A 19,661-nucleotide genomic window follows, 5' to 3' on the forward strand; every position below is an offset into this window, starting at 1 on the left:
AGCGCGTGAACGTTTTCTATAGACTACCTTTGACCATGTGCAGAGAGCATTGCTCGAATAACTGCGTAAACAAGAGTTATCTAACGCACATCTAGGGTTAGGGCTACGGCTTCAGCCTCACGAACAGAAACTGTAGATTCCAGGCAGTTTTAAATTGCAGCCCTCTCTTTTATACACGGACCCAGGTATCATAGCTTGCACTAGCGTCTGCTACTTCAAACCCGCAGGAAATATGTATGCAGCTCTCTTCCCTGCAAGTTTATTCAGAGGAAAGTCTACTCCCAAGCACGTGTATGAGTTAGACATACAACAGTAGTTTGCTTAACATCTCCCGATTCAGTTATACAAGTGTAGGTTGTTGAACAAATTAGTATCTACATAAAACAACTTTTAATATTTTTGTTGGTTGGACAAAATGGAATCTGGCTTTCTCCCAACTGCCACTGAAAATTGAAAGTAACTGGTCCTTTAACCACCAGAACACTTTTCCATGTGCTGAATGCCTAATGATTAAATATTCATAATACTATCCTTGAGGACATACTGTGCGTATTTAAAGAAGGGAGCACTACAATCACAGCTGGACATAGTACTTGGACAGTATGGTATATTATTCAGCACCCTCCTCCCACCCCGCCATTACAACCTGGGAAGCAGAGCTGTAGAAATTGGTAGGCCACAAACCTAAATCTGCCCAATAAGTGACCCTTTGGTGGCCCACTCCTTTTGACTTTCTTTGTGAAGGGAGATTGCACTATCACAGCTATCTTCAATTGGAAGGCGAAACTAGCATTTATACTGCTTTTTAAAAGTTCACAGAGTTTTTATTAATACTAACCTGTGCACCAATTTAATAGTCTGCTTTCTCTGCCAGTCACCTGTGATGGTGGAGCTACAGAGTGACCAGTGGCATACATACAGCATACTTCCTTACTTTGCCTGTTCCAGAAGTTATATGGGAACTTAAATCAAAGTTCAAGCACATACAAGGACAAGCTGTTGGTGTGAAGGGAAGATGCCGCCTTGTCTTAGCATGTATCAGCCGGCTCTTGTGTCAGGGAGAAAAGGGGCAAATACACATGGCTTGATATGTTTGTTCCTCAGTGGCAACAGCATTGTTCCTGAAAAGGTAGCTAGAAGCAATGCTTGTTGGGGAATAGATTTAGAGATGCTTATCCTACTGTAACTAGCGCTCACTGCACTCATTTGCTGTACAGTACCACTACCAGAGAACCACCTAATGGCACAGTGGGGAAATGGCTTGACTACCAAGCCAGAGGCTGCCGGTTCGATTCCCCGCTGGTATGTTTCCCAGACTATGGGAAACACCTATATTGGGTAGCAGCAATATAGGAAGATGCTGAAAGGCATCATCTCGAACTGTTTTCTCTAGTCTTCCCTCAGGAGCAGAGAACAAGTCTTCTCCATCATCTGTGTAACAGTCCTTCAGATATTTGAAGATGGCTACCATAACTTCCCTTAGTCCTCCAGGCTAAACATACTCAGCTCCCTTGCTTGTTCTTCATAGGACTTTATTTCCAGACCCCTCACAGCCTTGTTGCCCTCTGAACTCATTCCTGTTTATCAATGTCCTTAAAATGAAGTGTCCATAAGTTCAACACAGTATTCCCCAAACAAGGTCTGACCGGCACAGAATGGAGATGTTCTACTACTTCTCACAATCTAGGCACTGTACTTTGTACACCCATCCACATTGATCAGAAACTCAAGAGCAGCAATATTCCACAAAACCAGATTATGACCAAACTGATCATTTTTCATTAATGCCAGAATGTAAAGAGCTAGCTTTCCTGTTAAGAGAGAGAGAACATATCGTAGGGCAATGCCAAGAAGGGCAATCTCATAATTTCACCTTTCTAAAGTGGTAGTAAAGAAATATATACAGTTTCTCTACACAATACAAGCTAAAACAGGGCCTCATTCAGCCTGTATGAGCATTAAAAATGAACAAGGAACTTCGATAGGCATTTCTCTCCCCCCTCCACCCCCAATAGCTTATCACCACCAAGGTCATATAAAATACTGCCTAGCAAAAAGAAAGAAAAAGAACCCAGATAGTTCTGGATATTCAGAACTGGGGATAATTCAATACTTAGAAGGTCAAAAGGTATTAATCCCCTTGTACTGTCTCTCAGTCACTGCAGTTATTAAACGCATAAAATATTATGCACAAACTCTTCATGCACACCATGTTTAGGGCCAAAATACTTCAAGATCAAGACTTCAGATCCCATCATTCCCCTCAACACAGCAGACCCATTCATCTATCCAGAGGTGCCACTAATCAATTTTATTTGGAAAAAAATCAAGTTACAGAACAGTTTGTGGGAATTTTGTTCCAAAATTTCCAACTGCAATTTTCTTTAATCAAGAGATACAATTGCCTTAACGTTTCAAAATAAAGATAGAAAATTAAATAAACCGCCAGCAAATCTTAGTGGTTTATAAACTGGTAATGTGGCTGAACTCAGCCTTTCCTTAATGGAAGGGCAATAAGAAAACATATAAATGCTAAAATGTTCCTTGTTAGGAACAAGTTATTAATGCCTCCCCTCCCACCCCCATTTCCCTTAAGTTCATGGTTAACACAATTGGGAGCAGTTTAAAACTAAACTGGCAGTTAATTGCAAGTCTTGTGCATGATCCTCAAAGCTCATCACTTCCATACAATTCAGCCTTCACTCAACATGTTCCCCATGATACTTCCCAGACTCAGCACTGAAAGTATCTCTTACAATAGAAATTAAAGTAGAAAGTTTACAAAGAGTGATGGGGAAATATTTCAGAAAAAAAATAAAACTTGTTTATTTTATGGACTTAAACTTTGGTAGTAACTGTAAGGTATTTTTAAAATATTTTAACTCCAGATATAATGGTCAAGGACCTTGCCTGCCAGAGAGCATGAGCACTCTCCCTTCTTACAGGGCAGTTTCACAGGCATCAAGTTTCCAATGCAGCTACAGTAAGTGCCTAGACAGGGACTTGGTTTGCAATACAATAGAAAAAAACCCACACAATCATATACAATTCGGACAATTTAAAAAGGCATACTATAGAAAAGAGATTCCCACAAATGTAGTCTATTCCAAGTCCAACCACAACTGTAGCATTTCATTCATTCATGTAAAAAAGATGGATGGAGGGGATTCTTCTGAAAAATCTTGCTTTACAAGACAAAGCCATCGGCAGTGGAAAGAACTATATGGAAAGCAAGTTCATGCAGAACAGGTAGAAGCAAATGCTCAATTCTCTTATGGGACATGAATAAAGTGTCAAAAAGCCCCAACTGAAAACGAGTAGGCTCGGAGATCAGTTTTATTGCTTCTGGGTTTGGGGAAAGATTTTGCAAGGAAATTAACACATCTTTGCACTGATGTGATTGATACTTAAAAACCAACAAATCACACAGTGAATTAAAAAAGGAAAAGGAAAAAAACCTGTAGACATAAACTGATAATGTCTAACAGAGAAACTGACCTGCCAACTTTAAAAACACCATATTGAGGGTTTTAGAAGAAAAACACAAAAACCACCCTAAGAACATCCTAGGGTTTTAAGCAGGGAAAAATTGACTAAAGATGAGAACAGCAAGGAGGCATGCAAGTCATACTAACAGCACACAATACCATTCTAAATCCAAAATGGATTTTTGCATGTTAAAATAGTTGTGAAAAGATGCCTAAAGATTTTTCAGAGGAATCCAAGTACCTGCAAAAGGGAATGGAAATGGGGTAAGAGCTAGAGGAAAGTGGCCTCTCTTGCTCAGAACTGTATTTGTTCACCTCTAATGAGCACAAGTAGTATCAAAGGTTAGAAAGATTGGATGTAGACTAGTTTTTACTCCTGATTTTATTATTTCATACTTTTAAAAGTATTCTGAAGTGGCCAAGAGACCCCTCCCTCAGTGGCAAAGTCAGTCACAGCTGGTTGCATTCTGTGGGAAGTCCAGGCTGTTTGTCATTTGGTCCTAAGAGACAAACAGCCATTAAGGGATATTTGTTTCTCTTGTTTTGGGTGGGGGCATGTGAGAGAAAGAATCAGGTGCTGTGCAGAGGAAGCCAGAGCCATTCAGTCGCCAGTCTCATTCTCTTCTGCTGTTTCCCCTGTTGTGGCATTCTCCGCATTCTTAGAGGCCTAGAGGAACAAAAGAAGTACACTGTTCAGGTGTCTGAAACTGCAGTTAAACACTTTAGCACCCAGGAAGGCTACAATTTACAGAAGGTAGTTTTATTCCCAGCAACAAAAGATTTTTGAGCTATGGACATCTGAAAAGAAGATGCAATCATTCCAAACTTATGCTGGGGCCAGAGCTTCACCTATATCACTCCACCCAATATCATGACATAGTTTGTTTTGGAGTAAAACCTCCAGAATCCAGATTTATTGGATACTCCCCAGTGACCTCAATATCAAGAGAAAGCACCAGTTTATCCTGCAGTTGTCTAGGTAAATTATCTGGGAGTCCCTCTAGGACATTTGGATGTACAATGCAATAAGGTCCAGATCCAATAAGGATTCATATCCTTTTAAGGAAAATCTAAGGCATGAATATAACAATTTAAGATCTCACTAACAAAGAGACTGATACAGTTAACATATGTGAGACTGCAACATTTCCCACAATGTGATTACCTTCTTTTTCTTCTTTTTCTGGGCCTTGCGGCTTGCTGAGCTCTGTAGGAGTGCCTGAAAAAGAAATAAAAGTGTCAGAAGCAAAGACAGATACCTAGAGTGCAATTCCCTCTGCTTTAAAATGGAGATGTAAGGGAAATCACTGCCAGCCATAAAGAAATTCAGCCAGCCCTAGAATGCTTGGCACATATTGGGAATGACACTTGGCCTCCACAGAAAGCTGAGCTATGCATCCTTTGGAGCCAGCTACTTCAATTTTCACCTGTTTGTAGAAAATTACTCGATAGCGCCCATGAGTTAGCAAGTCTAGAAATCTCATAATGTGTCTACATAAGACACTAGGCTGAGAAAAGGGGGGTGGGCAGAGACAAATGCCTACAACCAAGTATAAATAAGTCCTTCAAAATTATTGCTGGCTTGAATTCAAAAAAATTTCTGAATTCACTTAGCTTGCTCTTACATCTCACTACAATTCACAACTAAAGAAAAGACTCCCCTAGCGCTGCCAGTCATGCTGATGATACAGGAACGAGGAACAAACAGTCTGAACTTTTAAGTTGCTCTACTTCCCCAGGAGTCATCCTCCAGAGAGCTTACATCCAAACCCCTTCAAACAAGGGTGGGCATTAGGTAGCTTGGGAGGTGCTAGTAGCTCCAGGCTTCTCTGAAGTAGCTCTTCAGGTGGCTTGGGTTTGCTTCCCCCACCTTCCCTTCTCACCAATATTGCAATCTGCCACACCAGATTTAATCTCTCTTTCTTCAGGTGCTCAGGGCTGCTTTTACTTTCTCTCCCATTGATTTCTTTCTAGTTTCTTCCGTCCCACAAAGCAATCTGTCTTGCTACCCTCCTGTCCTGCAGCCAAAACCTCGACATTCGGAGATTTTGATGTCTAAATCCCTTATTCTGGTGTGTAATGTTTTGTACAAGCTACCATTTGGCAACTGGTTGCACCACCCCAAGCTGCCATTTTGTGACAGACTCTGTGCCCTCAAGCCACTCAGGAGCCATGGTAGCTCCCAAGGCTCTGTCAAAAAATAAGTAGCTCCTGGAAGCTCCAAGTCTACCCACCCCCGACTTAAAATGTGGCCCTGCTTTCTTAGATCTGCTTCCTCCAGCTGAAAACATGAGCAACTATCTATTTTTATTGCTTATTAGTTTCATGGGGAATAGGAAGCTTAAGCCATTCTCTCAACTTTGAGAAAGTGATCTGGGCACCTGTAAGTTGCACTGACCTTCAGTTCTCCATCTTGCACCTCAAATTCAGATTTGTAGAATTCAGGCTCAAAAGGGCCACTGGTTATCCTCATGGGACCATTGGGCATTAAAAGCACCGTGAACTTAAACTGGGCAACAAACTCTCCTAGGGGAAGGTGGGGGAAGGGGAGAGAGAAAATCAGCAACACATTGAGACACGCAACAATAACAAATAGACAGTGCAACCAGAATGCAACCAGGAGGTCAAATTGTTGGGGCTCTTACATGCCTGCTGCAACAGGGGAAATGCAGTTAGGTGAACACATCCTGAAGTATACCTTTCAATGATCTAGACAGACTGGGCTTCCTTCAGCCCATCTGAACATACTGAGGCAGCATTACTGTGTGGGCTCTCACCCAAGGACTGGACTGAGATCATTGCAAGCGACTAGGGGGCCACAGTTCTTGCTGACCTTGGCTCTAAAGCAAATTTCAAAGCATGACACTCAGCTACAGGTGCTCACCTTCCTTCTCATAGAGGACATTAAAAGGCTGGAGTAGCTCATGTTTGGCGCATTCTACTACCCCCATTCTGGCCTTCTTTTCATCTTCAAATGCCCTGAATAGAAGAGATTGGAGATTAAGATACTGCAAGTGCCTCTTTGCAATTTCCCTAAGTGCAGCAAAGTCGTATTAACAGATAAGTGTATTCTTTGTGTAGATACAGGAGGGGGAAATATAGAACACTGTCCTGGACACAGAATTCAGCTTCCCAGGAACTCAGTTTCTTTCACTCTGATGGCCACAAAAATAGCTTGAGAATGTATGGATCCCAGAAGCAAAAAGGATAGCTAAAAAAGATTTCCAGTTGTCCCTGTATTCCTTCTCTGCCCATCTCATGGCTTGTTGAAGCAGAATTATATGAAATTAGCCAAACACACCCACATCCACATGCAAGGGCACTTCTAATTTGCATAATGTATACAAGTTGCAGAATTCAGATATCTTCAGCACACCATTTACACAATCCTGCTTATTACCTGCAATGCATGACCAGCAATCTGAATACAGCTTAAACTAGGACGAGCAACACAACCTAGAACATTATCTTTCCTTTTCAACAAATGTAGCAGACACCAGTGCAATGACAGGAACCACTCAGCAGTCAAGGGGTCAAGTGGACATCCCCACTGGCAACTGGAAGTGGACTCTCACAGAGTAAATGAAAACAAAGAAGTACCTGAGAGTGAATGGCATAGCAGCAAAGCGTCTCTCCACCTCGCTGAAAAAGGCACGGGAAGTTTTCATTTTCAAACCATACTGCTTGGAAGGGTCCCTTTTGTAAATTGTAGTTCTCTGCCCAGCATCCTTAGCCTAAAGACATGCAAGAAGGTACAAATACAGATATAATGAGGACTAACCAAATGAAACAAAGAAAGGTTTTAATACAGTATTGAATAAATGTATACATAGAGACACAGACAGGGGAGCTGGAATACAAAACTGTTAAACAAATAAGAAAGAACACTAAGATGATAATCGTAAGTCTGCTGGGTGCTAACTTAAAGACATACAAGCCATTAATGACTGTTTTGAGAGCGCTACAACAAATTTACTCACATGTAGAAAGTCATGCAGTAACAGGGAGTTTACAAGATCAGGAAGGGCAGGGGGAAAGGGACATGTTGGTGGGGTACAAGAAGCCACAGGTCCACTGGGTTATGTAGTGCCTTCCACAACCTAAGCAGATTTTCCAAGCTATCACAGTGAGTGACCTAATCAGGAAGGCATTCTCATCATTGGTTCAAGTCAAGTTGAGAACTCTGTACCCTGCCCAGTTACAGAACAGCCATTAAGCAAGCACACTTACTTTTCCCTCTCCAGTGCTCACAAGAACATCAATGGCGTAAACTTCATGGACTTCAAACTCTGCTTTTTCATGGTCCTTTCTAGATTGGGACAGGTGCAGATATATGAAACAGAATCCCACCTCCATCTAAACACTGCAGATCTACATGACACAAGCTACTAATTCAGAGTCATGGATTCCATTTCACCACTCAAGAGATTTTTGTTCTCATTACATCATGTCAAGAACACAAGAATGCATGTTATTCTCATTTCTCATAGCTTAATTTGGCACTAATTCCAGAAAAGACACAGGTACCTTTGCTGGTCTGAGGGGTTCTGGATGATGGTCTTCTCTCCATCTATCAAATGTTGCTTTAGCTGGTGTGATAGCATCCCTGTCAAGGTAAAGTTATCTTATGACCACAGAGTGATGTGCTGCTGATATTCCAAGACACTGCATATCTTGTCCTTTGCTCAATAGTCTCAGTGCCCAAGAACAAATCACAACCTCAAAATTATCTGATACAGACAAGTGGGATGTCACTACTATTGACAGCCAGCAATATAACTCCTTGTAATATTTCAGAGATCATCTTTAGATTTCATTGGTCTAGAGTAGAGATGCACAACATAAATCATTTTGAGGACTGCTTTTATTAATCACTTGAGTGTTGACACATCAACTGTGGAAAATACTTTTGGCACATTTTTAACACCCCACCCCCACAATAAAGGATCACCCTGTTAGCTCAATCTTTGTTTTTTGAGCCATTCTCAGTAGTTTGCACACTGTCTTTCCACACATTACATGACAACATGGATTTGTAACAGATTTTAGCTGCTCTCTCATTTTTCTGGAAGTGCTCTAACTCCCATAAGTGTCCCTGAGGGTTGTGCAGCCCTCAGAAACATACTTAGGGATGTCGAAGAGCACTTCCAGAAGGAAAGATTGGCAAAAATCTTGCCCCCCCTCCCTCGTGCATGAGCACTGTCAGACTCTGGATTATTAAACAATAAAGAGGCACCATGCACAGAGCACCTCCACACTATTAGTCAGATGTCTGCCAGAGTATATTGTTGAGAGAGGGAGTTGTAGCCAATGCTGGCATTACACTATGTGTACAAGTGTGTGTGTGTTTCTAAACCCATTTGTCTCATTTATTACCATACACGTTTCCTTTTTTAAAAGCTATAGGTGCAAATATAAAAATGCAATATGCGATTCTGCAAGAGAGGATCTCTTTCAATAGCCAGACTATACAGCTGGTTGCAACTGGGGAAACTGACACCAACTCACTGCATGACTCTGAATCCAGGGAGCTGAGAAACAATACAGAACATCTCACACCCACCACTGATGGAACTATGCAGGCTGCACGTACTTCCTAAGAGGAACCATAAGTAGTACTCATTTTAAATTCCCTCAAGGGCCACAAATAGGGAGGGGACCACAAGCAGCCCACGTGTCCTATGCTGTGAAATCGCTTCACAGGAGGACTCAATTTTAATGATTTAAATCACAATTTAAATTACTACTCAGGAATATTCTATTAAATCATCATTTTCTATAAAAGTACATTCTTGTTTAATATAATCTTAATACATATTTAGAGATAGATGTAGGTACACACTTCTCATAATATATTTATTTTATTTATTTTTATTTAAAATATTTTTATACCACCAGAAACTTACATCTCTGGGAGGTTTACAACAAAGCAAAATAAACAACAAAAAAAGTTACCACATGACAACAATTTAATTTCCAGTCCTTGCATTTTGCTGTTGCCACTGTTTGCCTTTTGCATTCATGCCTCTCTTACCCAAAGATACAGGAACTTCATTAAAATATTGCCAAATAGGGTCTCTTATGGCCGCTGCCATGATAGACGTTTCCCTTCAACAATGGAGGTTACATTTGGGAAATTTTCCTCAGGACTGCATGAATATGTTCTGTTCACTTTTGATTTCCCTTTCTATCCCCCTCCCCATCCCATGCATTTTTATCCAGACTCCTCCTTGCTCACATCTACTCCATCTCCACAAATCCTCTATTCATTCATTGACCTTCTTTGCCTTTCCACTTTGGGGCGGGGGGGGAGGGTTTGACATATGTGTGCGCTGTGTGCACACCACCAGCAGAATAGGATTGATCAGGTCTGTTATCCCTCATCCCCATATACCACTGTTAAAACATTCATGAATTAGTAGTTACAATTAATATTCATATTAATTACGATTAATATTCATAATCTTTGACCTAGGTTATTAATGAGTTGGTTTTTAAAATATATATATATATATATTTATTTTTAAAATCAGATTTCAATTTAAAAATCCATTGTTTTGATTTTTTAGTCTATTTTAATCAACTCTGGGAGTAACCATTAAACGTGGCCTTAAACAAGGCTACTAAGGTAGCCTTTTCTTCATTGCAAGTCTAAAATACCATGTTGAATTGTTGTGGAGACTTCGAGTATCCAGTTCACTATATGAAGCACTTCTAATTGTCCCTTCAGTGAGATCTGAATTGACTGGATTAGATTTCTACAGCTATTTTTCTCCCTGCACCACTCCCTGCCAGTCTAGTTCAGTATATGGTCAAACATCCCTTTCTGCGACTCAGTCCAAGAAAAAGCTATTTTTAATTTTACCTCCAAATCGCAAGCCAAGAGCAAGGAAACTGCACTTTTTTACTTGAGGGCAGGCAGCTACTTGGGGGTGGGAGAGGGAAGTGGGAGGAAAAAGCCTTGATCCAGGCAGAAAGGAGCTCTGTTTAGCTTCATCAACTGAAGTCTTCAGTTACTGCCACTGCCTGGGTGATTACAGCACTTGAATGTTTCCAAAACAGCGGCTGTTTAGATTCCCTTGGCAGCATGAGCAACCACCTCATTGTTGTTCTGCTACTGACATTTCCACAGCACAGGAAGGAGCACAGCAAATCTGCATGACATCACATGTGAAGAACTGCCTATGAAACTGCACTTCTTTGCAGTGAGCCGACAGGCTGGATCAATGAAGTTTTTTGTAAACTTTAGTTGATTAATGGCTAAAGTCACTTTAGCGATGAGAGCGTCACTAAAAGAGCATATTTATTTTAAATCAACCATCCCACCTTGGAAAGTATGCCAAAATCCACTCCCATTATCAGCACTCTCACCCTTATTGGGCTTGTTTTGCTGAACTATTCCTCAAGGCACTATTATTCATCAATTAAGGACAGTGCCATATGGAAAATAAAAAGCAACTCAAAGGGATTCAAAATAATATCATACTTATCCATGACAGTTTCTAACAAAGCTTCAAGGCATTTTACAAAGGTCAGACTCTGTACTGTGATGTTCAAGTCAGACCTCCAACCCTGCTATACAAATGGCACAGAAGTTATTTGTGTAGTGATTGAAAAGGCATCTCAGTAGTTCAATGAGGGATGCAATGAAGTAATTCTCTTCAAGCATGTTATACTAAAGCAAGTAAAGCATCTAAAATTGACATGATGTCACTCAAAAGTACTACTAAGACTTCCAGTGCTGCAGGTCAAGGATTGTTCCTTATGATCTTCTATTTCTACCGTGTCACTTCATTCTTTCCTCAAAAACCTTACCTTCAATTGGTGTGCAGTTAAATGAGTGAGCTATCTTGTTCCAAGCATCTGTCACTTGTGAATTCTGTTGGAAGAGAAGAAGTGTGTTTAGTGTCAATTTGACTATATTCTGCAATGAAACCTGTGTCTAACCCTTTGTTTTCACTTTAATGGATCCTACACTGGCTATTTTCTTTTCATAGAGAACTTACAGTTTAATGGCAAGAGACTGGAGAAATGGACTGCCATTGTACTGAAGTGACTACCAAAGTGATATAAATGAGGTGGAGATTAATGAAGTCAATGGCAGAGAAATTAAACTTAGAATTTCCAGCTAAACATAAAAATACTAGCTAAGACCAACATAAGCAAGAGGATAGAAATACATTGATTAAATAGGAAAAGTGGAGCTTCAAACTAATGATACAATTTCAGGAAACAAACTCAGCTGCCAATTACCTATGTACTACTTGTTGAAGAAAAAGCTAAGAACATGCAGCCATTTACAGAAAAACTAATGACAGCAGCACTAAGCTCCGAGTAGCTCTCATCTTTTCACAAACGAAGGCTCAAATGTTGCCTGAGAAGCTAAAACCTTTTACAGTATGAAAGCCACAGTAATACACCCCAGGAGGTGGTCTCGGCACACACTCCAGAGAGCAGCTCTGCTTTCAATGGCCAGCTGCCCACAGATTCCCCACATAGCTTAACAACTCCTCCCAGAGTAAGCCAAGGACTTTTTAATTCTACATTGAGAAAAAGTCCAGGCCTGAAACTGTGCTCAAGACTTTTGCCTGTCTCCTGCAACATGATGCAAACACACACACATACAAAAAGAGTAATCATCTATTCACCTGGTTTCCAGGCTTGACCAAGCGCAGGGCAGCTTCAGCACAAAGGTGAGCAGCTTTGATGACATCAGCTTTGCGACCTGTCACTGGAGTATCCTGAAAGGGCAGAAGAAAATTAGCTTATAATATTTATACAAGCATTCACTCCCAAGGAAGGTGGAAACTGTGCTAAGAGCTTCTGCACGGACAAATTTTGAAGAGTACAGTTGCATAGAACATTAAAGACACAATCCAGCTAAAATTAAGACTCATGTTCTATTGTTTTCAGTGGAAGAGTTTAGTCAGTGCTTAACTCTGTTTTGTCATTTTTTCTTAATTCTTTCATGTTGGAATCAATGTGATTTTAAGATGCTAAACTCATTGGATTATGCCCCAGTTGTAGAACATTCCAGCACCCACACGAAATTCTTTTCTCTGTCCTGCCTTAGATGCTACATCAGCACAGCAATGATTAAAGAAACCAAACTTTTTTTTAAACATTTATATTCCACTCTTCTCCCAAAGAGCCCAGAGTGGTGTACATAATTAAAGTTTCTCCTCACAACCCTGTGAAGTAGTTTACTTGACAAGTAGCAGCGAAAGCAATCCACACTGTAATTGTACACCAGATTGTTTGAGATCCAAGAATAAGAGAGTTGGACGGGGATCTCCTATGCCAGGAGTTCCTAGGCGGAAACTACAATTCTCATCATTCCCAGCCACAATTTATTGTGGCTAGGGATGATAAGAAAAATTTATGGAGGACAGGTCTATCAATGGCTACCAATCTGGTGGCTCTAGGCCACCTCCAGCCTCAGAAGCAAGATGCTTCAAAATGCTAGTTGCAGGGGAGCAACAGCAGGAGAGGGGGCATGCCCTCACCTCTTGCCTGTAGGGTTCTCAGAGGTATCTGGTGGGCCACTGTGTGAAACAGGATGCTGGACTTCCATAGGCCTTGGGCCTGATCCAGCAGGGCAGTTCTTATGTTCTTCTGAGTTGTAGTTCAACAACAGCTGGAGAGCCAGGATTGCCTACCCCATTCTAGGCTTTCTAATCAAATCCCCTGCTTGATACAGGAGTAACATAAACATCAACCATCCAAAATTCAAATAGAGAAGAGACCTGAAAGACAGCTTTTGAACATGGAATTACCTTGAGTGTGATCTAGCATTATTCACTAATATTTTCTGCCTTGTTCACTTTGAGGAGCCATGATTTTACCCATTAATGTGACTGATCAAAAGGGATGCCTAATATTCTTGGCAATGGTATGGATCATACTCACTCCTAGACAACAGAACTGACTGTTCCCATCAATTTGTAGGCTAGTTTATCCAGGACAAATATGCTCTGCGGTAAATATTGCAGAAGTATATTACTGCAAAAGATGTCCTTCAAGTGATATGAAAGTTCAACAAATCCAAGCTGGAAAGTCATTCTTTCTGTGTCCAAAACAGTGTACATTTAGTAATATCAGGCTGAATGAAATATGAGACATCATTTGCTCTTATTTTAGTGTATGCAATATCCAAGAGTGCATAATTATCCACTATCTCAAGCACTTAACTTCCACTGTTCCACGCAGTCATAAGAAATAAGACATCTAAATTTTATTTTTCATTACACAGTTAAAGATGCATCATCCATCCATCCCATAAGAAAGAAAATCCTTCTTTAGCAGCAACTGCGAAGTCATTTGGAAGCTGGTTCTATTCAAGAATTCTGCTTTCATAAACTCCCCCTACTGGATCAGACCCGACATGATAGAAGTGCATGCACATGATTTATCATAGCCACGTGTAACAGATTTACCTTTGATGCATCAATGACAAAACTGTGTGCTACATTTGCTATGAAGCCATCAACATGGACTCCCAGGTCACTGCAATGTAAAGAGGAAAAACAGGCTTAAGCCACAAATAGCAACAAGGAACTCTTTCTGACAACCAAGGCTTTAAATGTTTTGTTTGCAAGCCACTTGACTTCAACAGCCCAACCCTATAAATTGATTTCAGAGGTAAGCAATAGTTTGCACCATGGCAGTTAATGTGAATTTATACCTGGCAAGCACAACAGAATAATCCATCTTTGTCTTGTTTGTTAAGAGAAATCCATGCTGCACCAAAAGACAGACACACATCTATGCCAACAATACAACTCCTCAGATATCTTTAGGATGCCACATGCAGGGCTGTCAAGTTTATAATCCTGCCTATCTCCTGAAGCTCAAGGCAGCATACATAAACCAGTATACCAAAAAGATTAAGCAATGAAAATCAATACATCCAAATATCAATATCAAAATAATTCATAATTACAGAAGGAAGAGACTAGCAGATACAATATAAGGAAGTTACATCTTTAACGAGTTGTTCAAATCAAATTAAAATCTAAGTTTTTACACTTTACATATTTTCTTAAAACGTTTTCAAGAAGGGTGTAGGTCACTATATGCCATGGCACACCAATTCTACAATATTTCTTTTTTAGAATTTTTAATCTCTATACTTCTAACAGGCGTTCTAGAATTATACATAGAAGGATATATAAAGACATTTTAAAACACACACAATATTCAAGTCAAAACAATCTTGAACCCTGAAAAATCTTAGAAATAATATAAAGTCTAAAGTAATTTGCATGTTTTACTTATTTCTGTTTCCTTTAAAGGTTTGAATTACTAATCCAAATTTATCTCCTGGTAACTGAACAGTGAGGCACCTTTTAAAGTGATGGCTCTCTTATGCATCTCTCTTATAGGGATAGCAATTGTCCCTCTTCAGCCTAGCACAGCACCCCTCCAGGGGCTACTGCTGGTGTCTACTTGTGTTTCTTTTTAAAATGTGAGGTCTCTGGTACATGGAAACATCTTCTTATTCCTTCTGCTACATAAACCATTCTGAGAACCTTTCTGTAGAGAAGTAGTATATAAATATTCTTTTTTACACCACCACCACCACCAGCAGTCACAAATGTTTTTGTTAAAAAAATGAAAGCTGCCATTCTTAAGACTGTAACATGAACCATAACTCTCAGAAGCTGTACTAGAGGCATCGACCATACCATAGAGCACAACAGTTAGCAAGCCAATAGGTTATTCAGGAAAGAGAACTCAGATGCTTACATTTTGACCAAATCACCATCTTTGAGGATGTAATCCTGGTCACTCTTCAAGGGGGAGAAGTGACAGACACAATTATTTACCGATATACTTGTGGGGAAGGCAATACCTACACAAAAAAGGGAGCAGTGGTGAGACCATATAATCTACACAAGTCCTGAACAGATACCCATGATAGCCATCCCACTTCTAACATCACATGGGTTCCTAAACAGGAAGGTCCTTTTCCCAAGTTATGAAAGCAGCAACTAATTCAAAGCCTAGCTCGGCTCAGTCCCTATAATGACTAGCTTGGATTGCTATACTTTTTCTGCTGACATTAAAAGTGGTACAAGAACTGCTATAGCAGCACCAACCTGTCTTGTAGCTTTTTCAATTTAAAATGAGTTGGGCTTGCTCAGTGATTAGAGGGAGACACCCAAGGTGTGACCTGGAGTAGCTGATGGAGCATTAACTACTTCTCCAGACAAAAATTGTACTCCTTTTTCAAAAGATTGTTTTCCACATATCACAATCTTGCTGGAGGAACCATCATTCAAGTCAAGAAACAAAGCAAAATGATCACCTGGAGTGACTAAAGGTTGCAGTGTATCTTGTTAATTACATCTTAGCTTATTAAAACTCTTCTTATGGTGCTAGGACAAACTATAACATTTAACCTCACCACCAACTTTAACTACCATACATGGCAAAGGTGCACCATGGCAGAGTACTATTTTAATGACAGAGTTTTAGATATCTCAGTATAAGTTCCATACAAACAGGCCTGCACAGGATGAGAATTTCATTGCAGTTGCAACCAGCAACAATTTTAGGTTTAAGTAGAAATCATTTCATTGCTCTACAACTCTGCACAGGTGCCTGTGCACACAAGTGTAATCCTCATTATCAGTCTACTGCTAAATAAGAAGTCCATTGTCTTGACCTCCTCTATCATGGAGGACAAGACAAATACATCCCAAGTTTTGGCAACAGACAAGAAGCCATGAACTCCATTTCTGTCTACTTTTGAGTAAATGTAGTTTGAATCATGCTACAGGCTTCTAAACAGCCATTTTGTTGTGCTCAGTAAGACTGATGTTACATTTGTATGCCACTCTGAAATAGGTTCCATCTCATACAATTTTTAAAAGAAACTGCAATGTTTTGAGCTACACAAGTCCCATGAAAAGGGAAAGAAAATAGAATGCTGAGTGCTTCAGCACCAAACATCCCTATTAAGGACAGGAGAACACAAAATTAGTTCAATCCCCTTCCAATAAGCAAGATACTAGGAGCTCCCAGAAACAAGAGTTTTCTATGACACTTTCGGTATTGTTAAAAGCAGTATATGCACAAAAATTCAGTGGCAGCAGAAGTGGAATACCTGGTGTTCATAAGTATAATTTAGCAGCTCAAATGCGAGTGGCTAGTTTAATTCTGGAATACAAACTAACTAATATGGTACTGCATGCCGCAAAGAACAGCCATCAGCAAGTCACGGTGGGAGATCTAGGTTTGTAGATGACACGAGATTCTCTTTTGCTGTAGTTCAACAATCTTCACATCTCTATACATTTACAAGCATACTTCATAATGAATGTCATTTCAATAGAGACGTATGATTTGTATATTGAAAATAAAGTTTTAAACTTTTGGTTACCTTTCTTCATATCTTTCTCCTTCTTAAAGATTTTGCCGGTCTCTTCCATTATCATGGCATCTCCTTTCTCACATAAACTGAGAACAGACACTCCTGATTTAGCTGCCTCTACCACGGTACGCAATACTCCTGTGATTTAATACAAATATTCCATAGTGAACAATATTATAATAAACTTCACAATTATATAGAATTATGTTACTCTATGCAGCCAGAAAATTCCAAACACACACTTAATGATGGCTCACTTTTTAACCCCAAAATATTGTCAGCACAAAGTTAATTTTAAACTAAGTTTTGAGATACTTATACACTAGAATTTACCAAGTCAGTCTTTAATTGAAGGCACACTCACACAAGAGAGCATTGAGTTGAAAGGGCTTTTACAATAACAATCACCTGTTTGATTTTATGCACACAGTGCACCATCTGTTTTGAGAGAGAGTCCAGAGCAAGAAAAGTAAACAAGATTTGACCACTGACCAACAGTCAGGATGCACTAGGGCTAGATTCCAGAATATTGAGGTTCTCTTCCCAGATCAGCTGCCTAATAAATGAACACCTAAGTTCTATCATTGTGCAAACTAGTGACTGTCAAGTTAGTATACACTTACCCACTTCAATTAGGGACTGAGATCTCCAAATAAAAGTGCATTGTATGCTGAAATATTTATACTCCACTCTGTTCCTAAGGCTCACAGCAGGTTACAGGAGTTTTCCCAAACCTACATCTTTCTGTCTCGAAGGGACTCAAACTAAGTCATCTAATCCAATCCAACATAGCCAAGTTATTTTATCTGTACTGTACCTCAAACATTCAGTTTGCAAAATCAGTGGATTCAGGTTTACACCCAAATAATAATACAGTGTTTGGCCTTGTCAGTTAAATGATGCTGTTAGGATTATATAAATATTTATATAATTCTAACAATTATCATCCTAACTATGTCCAGGGAGGCAAAAGAAAGGATCGGTATCTCTATAGGAAGAACTGAGACAGAGATAACTTCTTTTTGCCCAAAGTTCAATCTGTGAGTTCACTGTAATGTCAGAATCTCCACTTATGTCTCCTGCATCTTTAACCTTTGCAATTCACCATGATAAAAAGTTAGACAAGATTATAGGTTACACTGGGATAAATTACCCCAGTTTAAATTTCGGTGAATCCTGGCTATAGGGTAGAGCACTGGGATTTCTCTATTTGAAAATCCCATCCCCAGCAGTTAGTGGGACCAGTTTATCTGGAAACAAGGTGTTTTCTGGTGTGTCTAGAAAGAAAGAAAAAACTGAAAAACCAAAAATAAACTGAACAAGTTGTACGCCTGATGCACCATTTTACAATCTAATAAGCTGGCCAAGGTATTTGATTGCTGCGTGTGTTCAAAGGAACTGCTCAGGCCTACAAGTCAACTGTGCTATATATATATATTTCAGTTGCTAAAGAGAAACCTTCCCCCTCCCATTCAAACCCAAACAAGCTGTGGCTGAACTGTGAAAGAGGATTCCTCTTTCTTTAGCTCTTTGCATGCCTAATCATCAACTTCCTAGAGTACAGAGTGAAAGAAAAAAGAAAAGGAAAAGAAAGGAAGGTGATCTGATACGAGGCAGAAATTCTGCCTTAAACAAAAGGGGAAACCTGGTAGGAAGCCAGGATGTCGGAAGATAGTGAACGAGAGAGAGCGCCAGCAGCACATGGCAAATCGCAGACCATGTGCCTTACAGTTCTCGGAGGAAGGCGGCTCTATTCCCCAGGGAAACCTGGAAAACCGACGCTCCCCTAACCCAAACAAATAAACGAGAACACCTAAAGGGCAAATAGAGTTGTTTAAGAGAGAAATTGAAGGAGCCAATGAATTCCCTCCCTCCAGGCTCTCCCAAAAGACAACCCAAGGGCTGGGAATGTTGGCAAGGAGTATGGAGCCGAGCATTTCATAGACTCTTTCTAGGGACTCCTAGTTTATTTGGGGAGGGGAGGTGAAAGAGAGCTGGGAGCAGCATGTGCAGGGTGGCTACCAGCACTCCTCCAAGGACAACTGCTGGAGTCCCCACGGAGGAGCGGAGGCGGGCGGTGGGGGGGACGATGACTGAGAAATAGTGATTGGGGGGGGGGGGAGAGAAGAAGCAGGACCTTCCTTCTCCCCCACTCATTCAGGAAGAGCTCAACTTTAGCCCTAAACAAACAGAGGAAGGTCTTGAATCAGTCGCTCCCCCCACCCCCGCCAGCTTGCCGAGGTCGTATTTCACCCGGGGATGGGCGACCTGCCAGCCTCCCCCATTTGCCAAGCATGATACAGCACCCCCCCCCCGCGGCCCCCCCCCGCCCCGCGCCAGGCTCCCACCGGCGACCTCCCTGCCCACCCGCTTCAGCGGCCAAGGCGCGCTTTCCTCTCCCCGACGCCCGAGCCCCGAAGAAGCCACCTGCCCTGACAGCTCGTCTCCCCGCGGGCGGACGCCTCCCCCGAGCCCAGGCCCCGGCTCCCACCGCCGGGCCACACTCACGGTTGGCGATTTCTCCCCCCATCTTGTACTTGTTCACGACCACGTCTTCCGCGATCGTCAGCTCGGCCGCCTCCTCCTCGCCCGACATGGTCGGACTGAGCCGCGTCGTCCTTGTCGTCGTCGCCGCCGCCGCCGCGCCTACCGACCAACCCACCCCCTCGTCCCGCGCGCCCGGGTCGTCGTCGTCGTCGTCGTCGTCGTCCTCCTCCTCCTCGCCGCCGCCGCTACCGCTCCTGCCGCCGCCTCCTTACTGAGAAGACGGACTGCGAGACAGGCTGAAGGAGGGA

The 19,661-nt window shown here is 41.2% G+C and overlaps 1 protein-coding gene across 1 annotated transcript; it reads right to left on the reverse strand.

The window, feature by feature from the left end:
* Window positions 1–2,290: 2,290 nt before the first annotated feature.
* Window positions 2,291–19,606, reverse strand: PA2G4 (proliferation-associated 2G4). Its single transcript, XM_053297155.1, has 13 exons — window positions 19,375–19,606; window positions 16,876–17,004; window positions 15,237–15,342; window positions 13,925–13,994; window positions 12,137–12,229; window positions 11,304–11,367; window positions 8,016–8,094; window positions 7,719–7,797; window positions 7,089–7,222; window positions 6,373–6,467; window positions 5,887–6,014; window positions 4,654–4,707; window positions 2,291–4,155 (listed from the first exon to the last, which is right to left on the reverse strand). Exons 1-13 carry the CDS (start codon window positions 19,460–19,462, stop codon window positions 4,090–4,092), a joined length of 1,185 nt encoding a protein of 394 aa, XP_053153130.1. The 5' UTR covers window positions 19,463–19,606; the 3' UTR covers window positions 2,291–4,089.
* Window positions 19,607–19,661: the final 55 nt, after the last annotated feature.

This window comes from Hemicordylus capensis, chromosome 2 (genome assembly GCF_027244095.1).
Source record: "Hemicordylus capensis ecotype Gifberg chromosome 2, rHemCap1.1.pri, whole genome shotgun sequence".
Taxonomy (NCBI): Eukaryota; Metazoa; Chordata; class Lepidosauria; order Squamata; family Cordylidae; genus Hemicordylus; species Hemicordylus capensis.

What these genes read in the sequence shown, in the direction of transcription:
- PA2G4 (XM_053297155.1), bottom strand. Translation starts at nt 19,462, where the DNA reads ATGTCGGGCGAGGAGGAGGCGGCCGAGCTGACGATCGCGGAAGACGTG. An exon ending in GGGGGGAGAAATCGCCAACC is followed by an intron (nt 17,005 to 19,374) that starts GTGAGTGTGGCC and finishes ATTAAATCACAG; the next exon opens with GAGTATTGCGTACCGTGGTA. An exon ending in TGGTCAAGCCTGGAAACCAG is followed by an intron (nt 11,368 to 12,136) that starts GTGAATAGATGA and finishes CTCTTCCAACAG; the next exon opens with AATTCACAAGTGACAGATGC.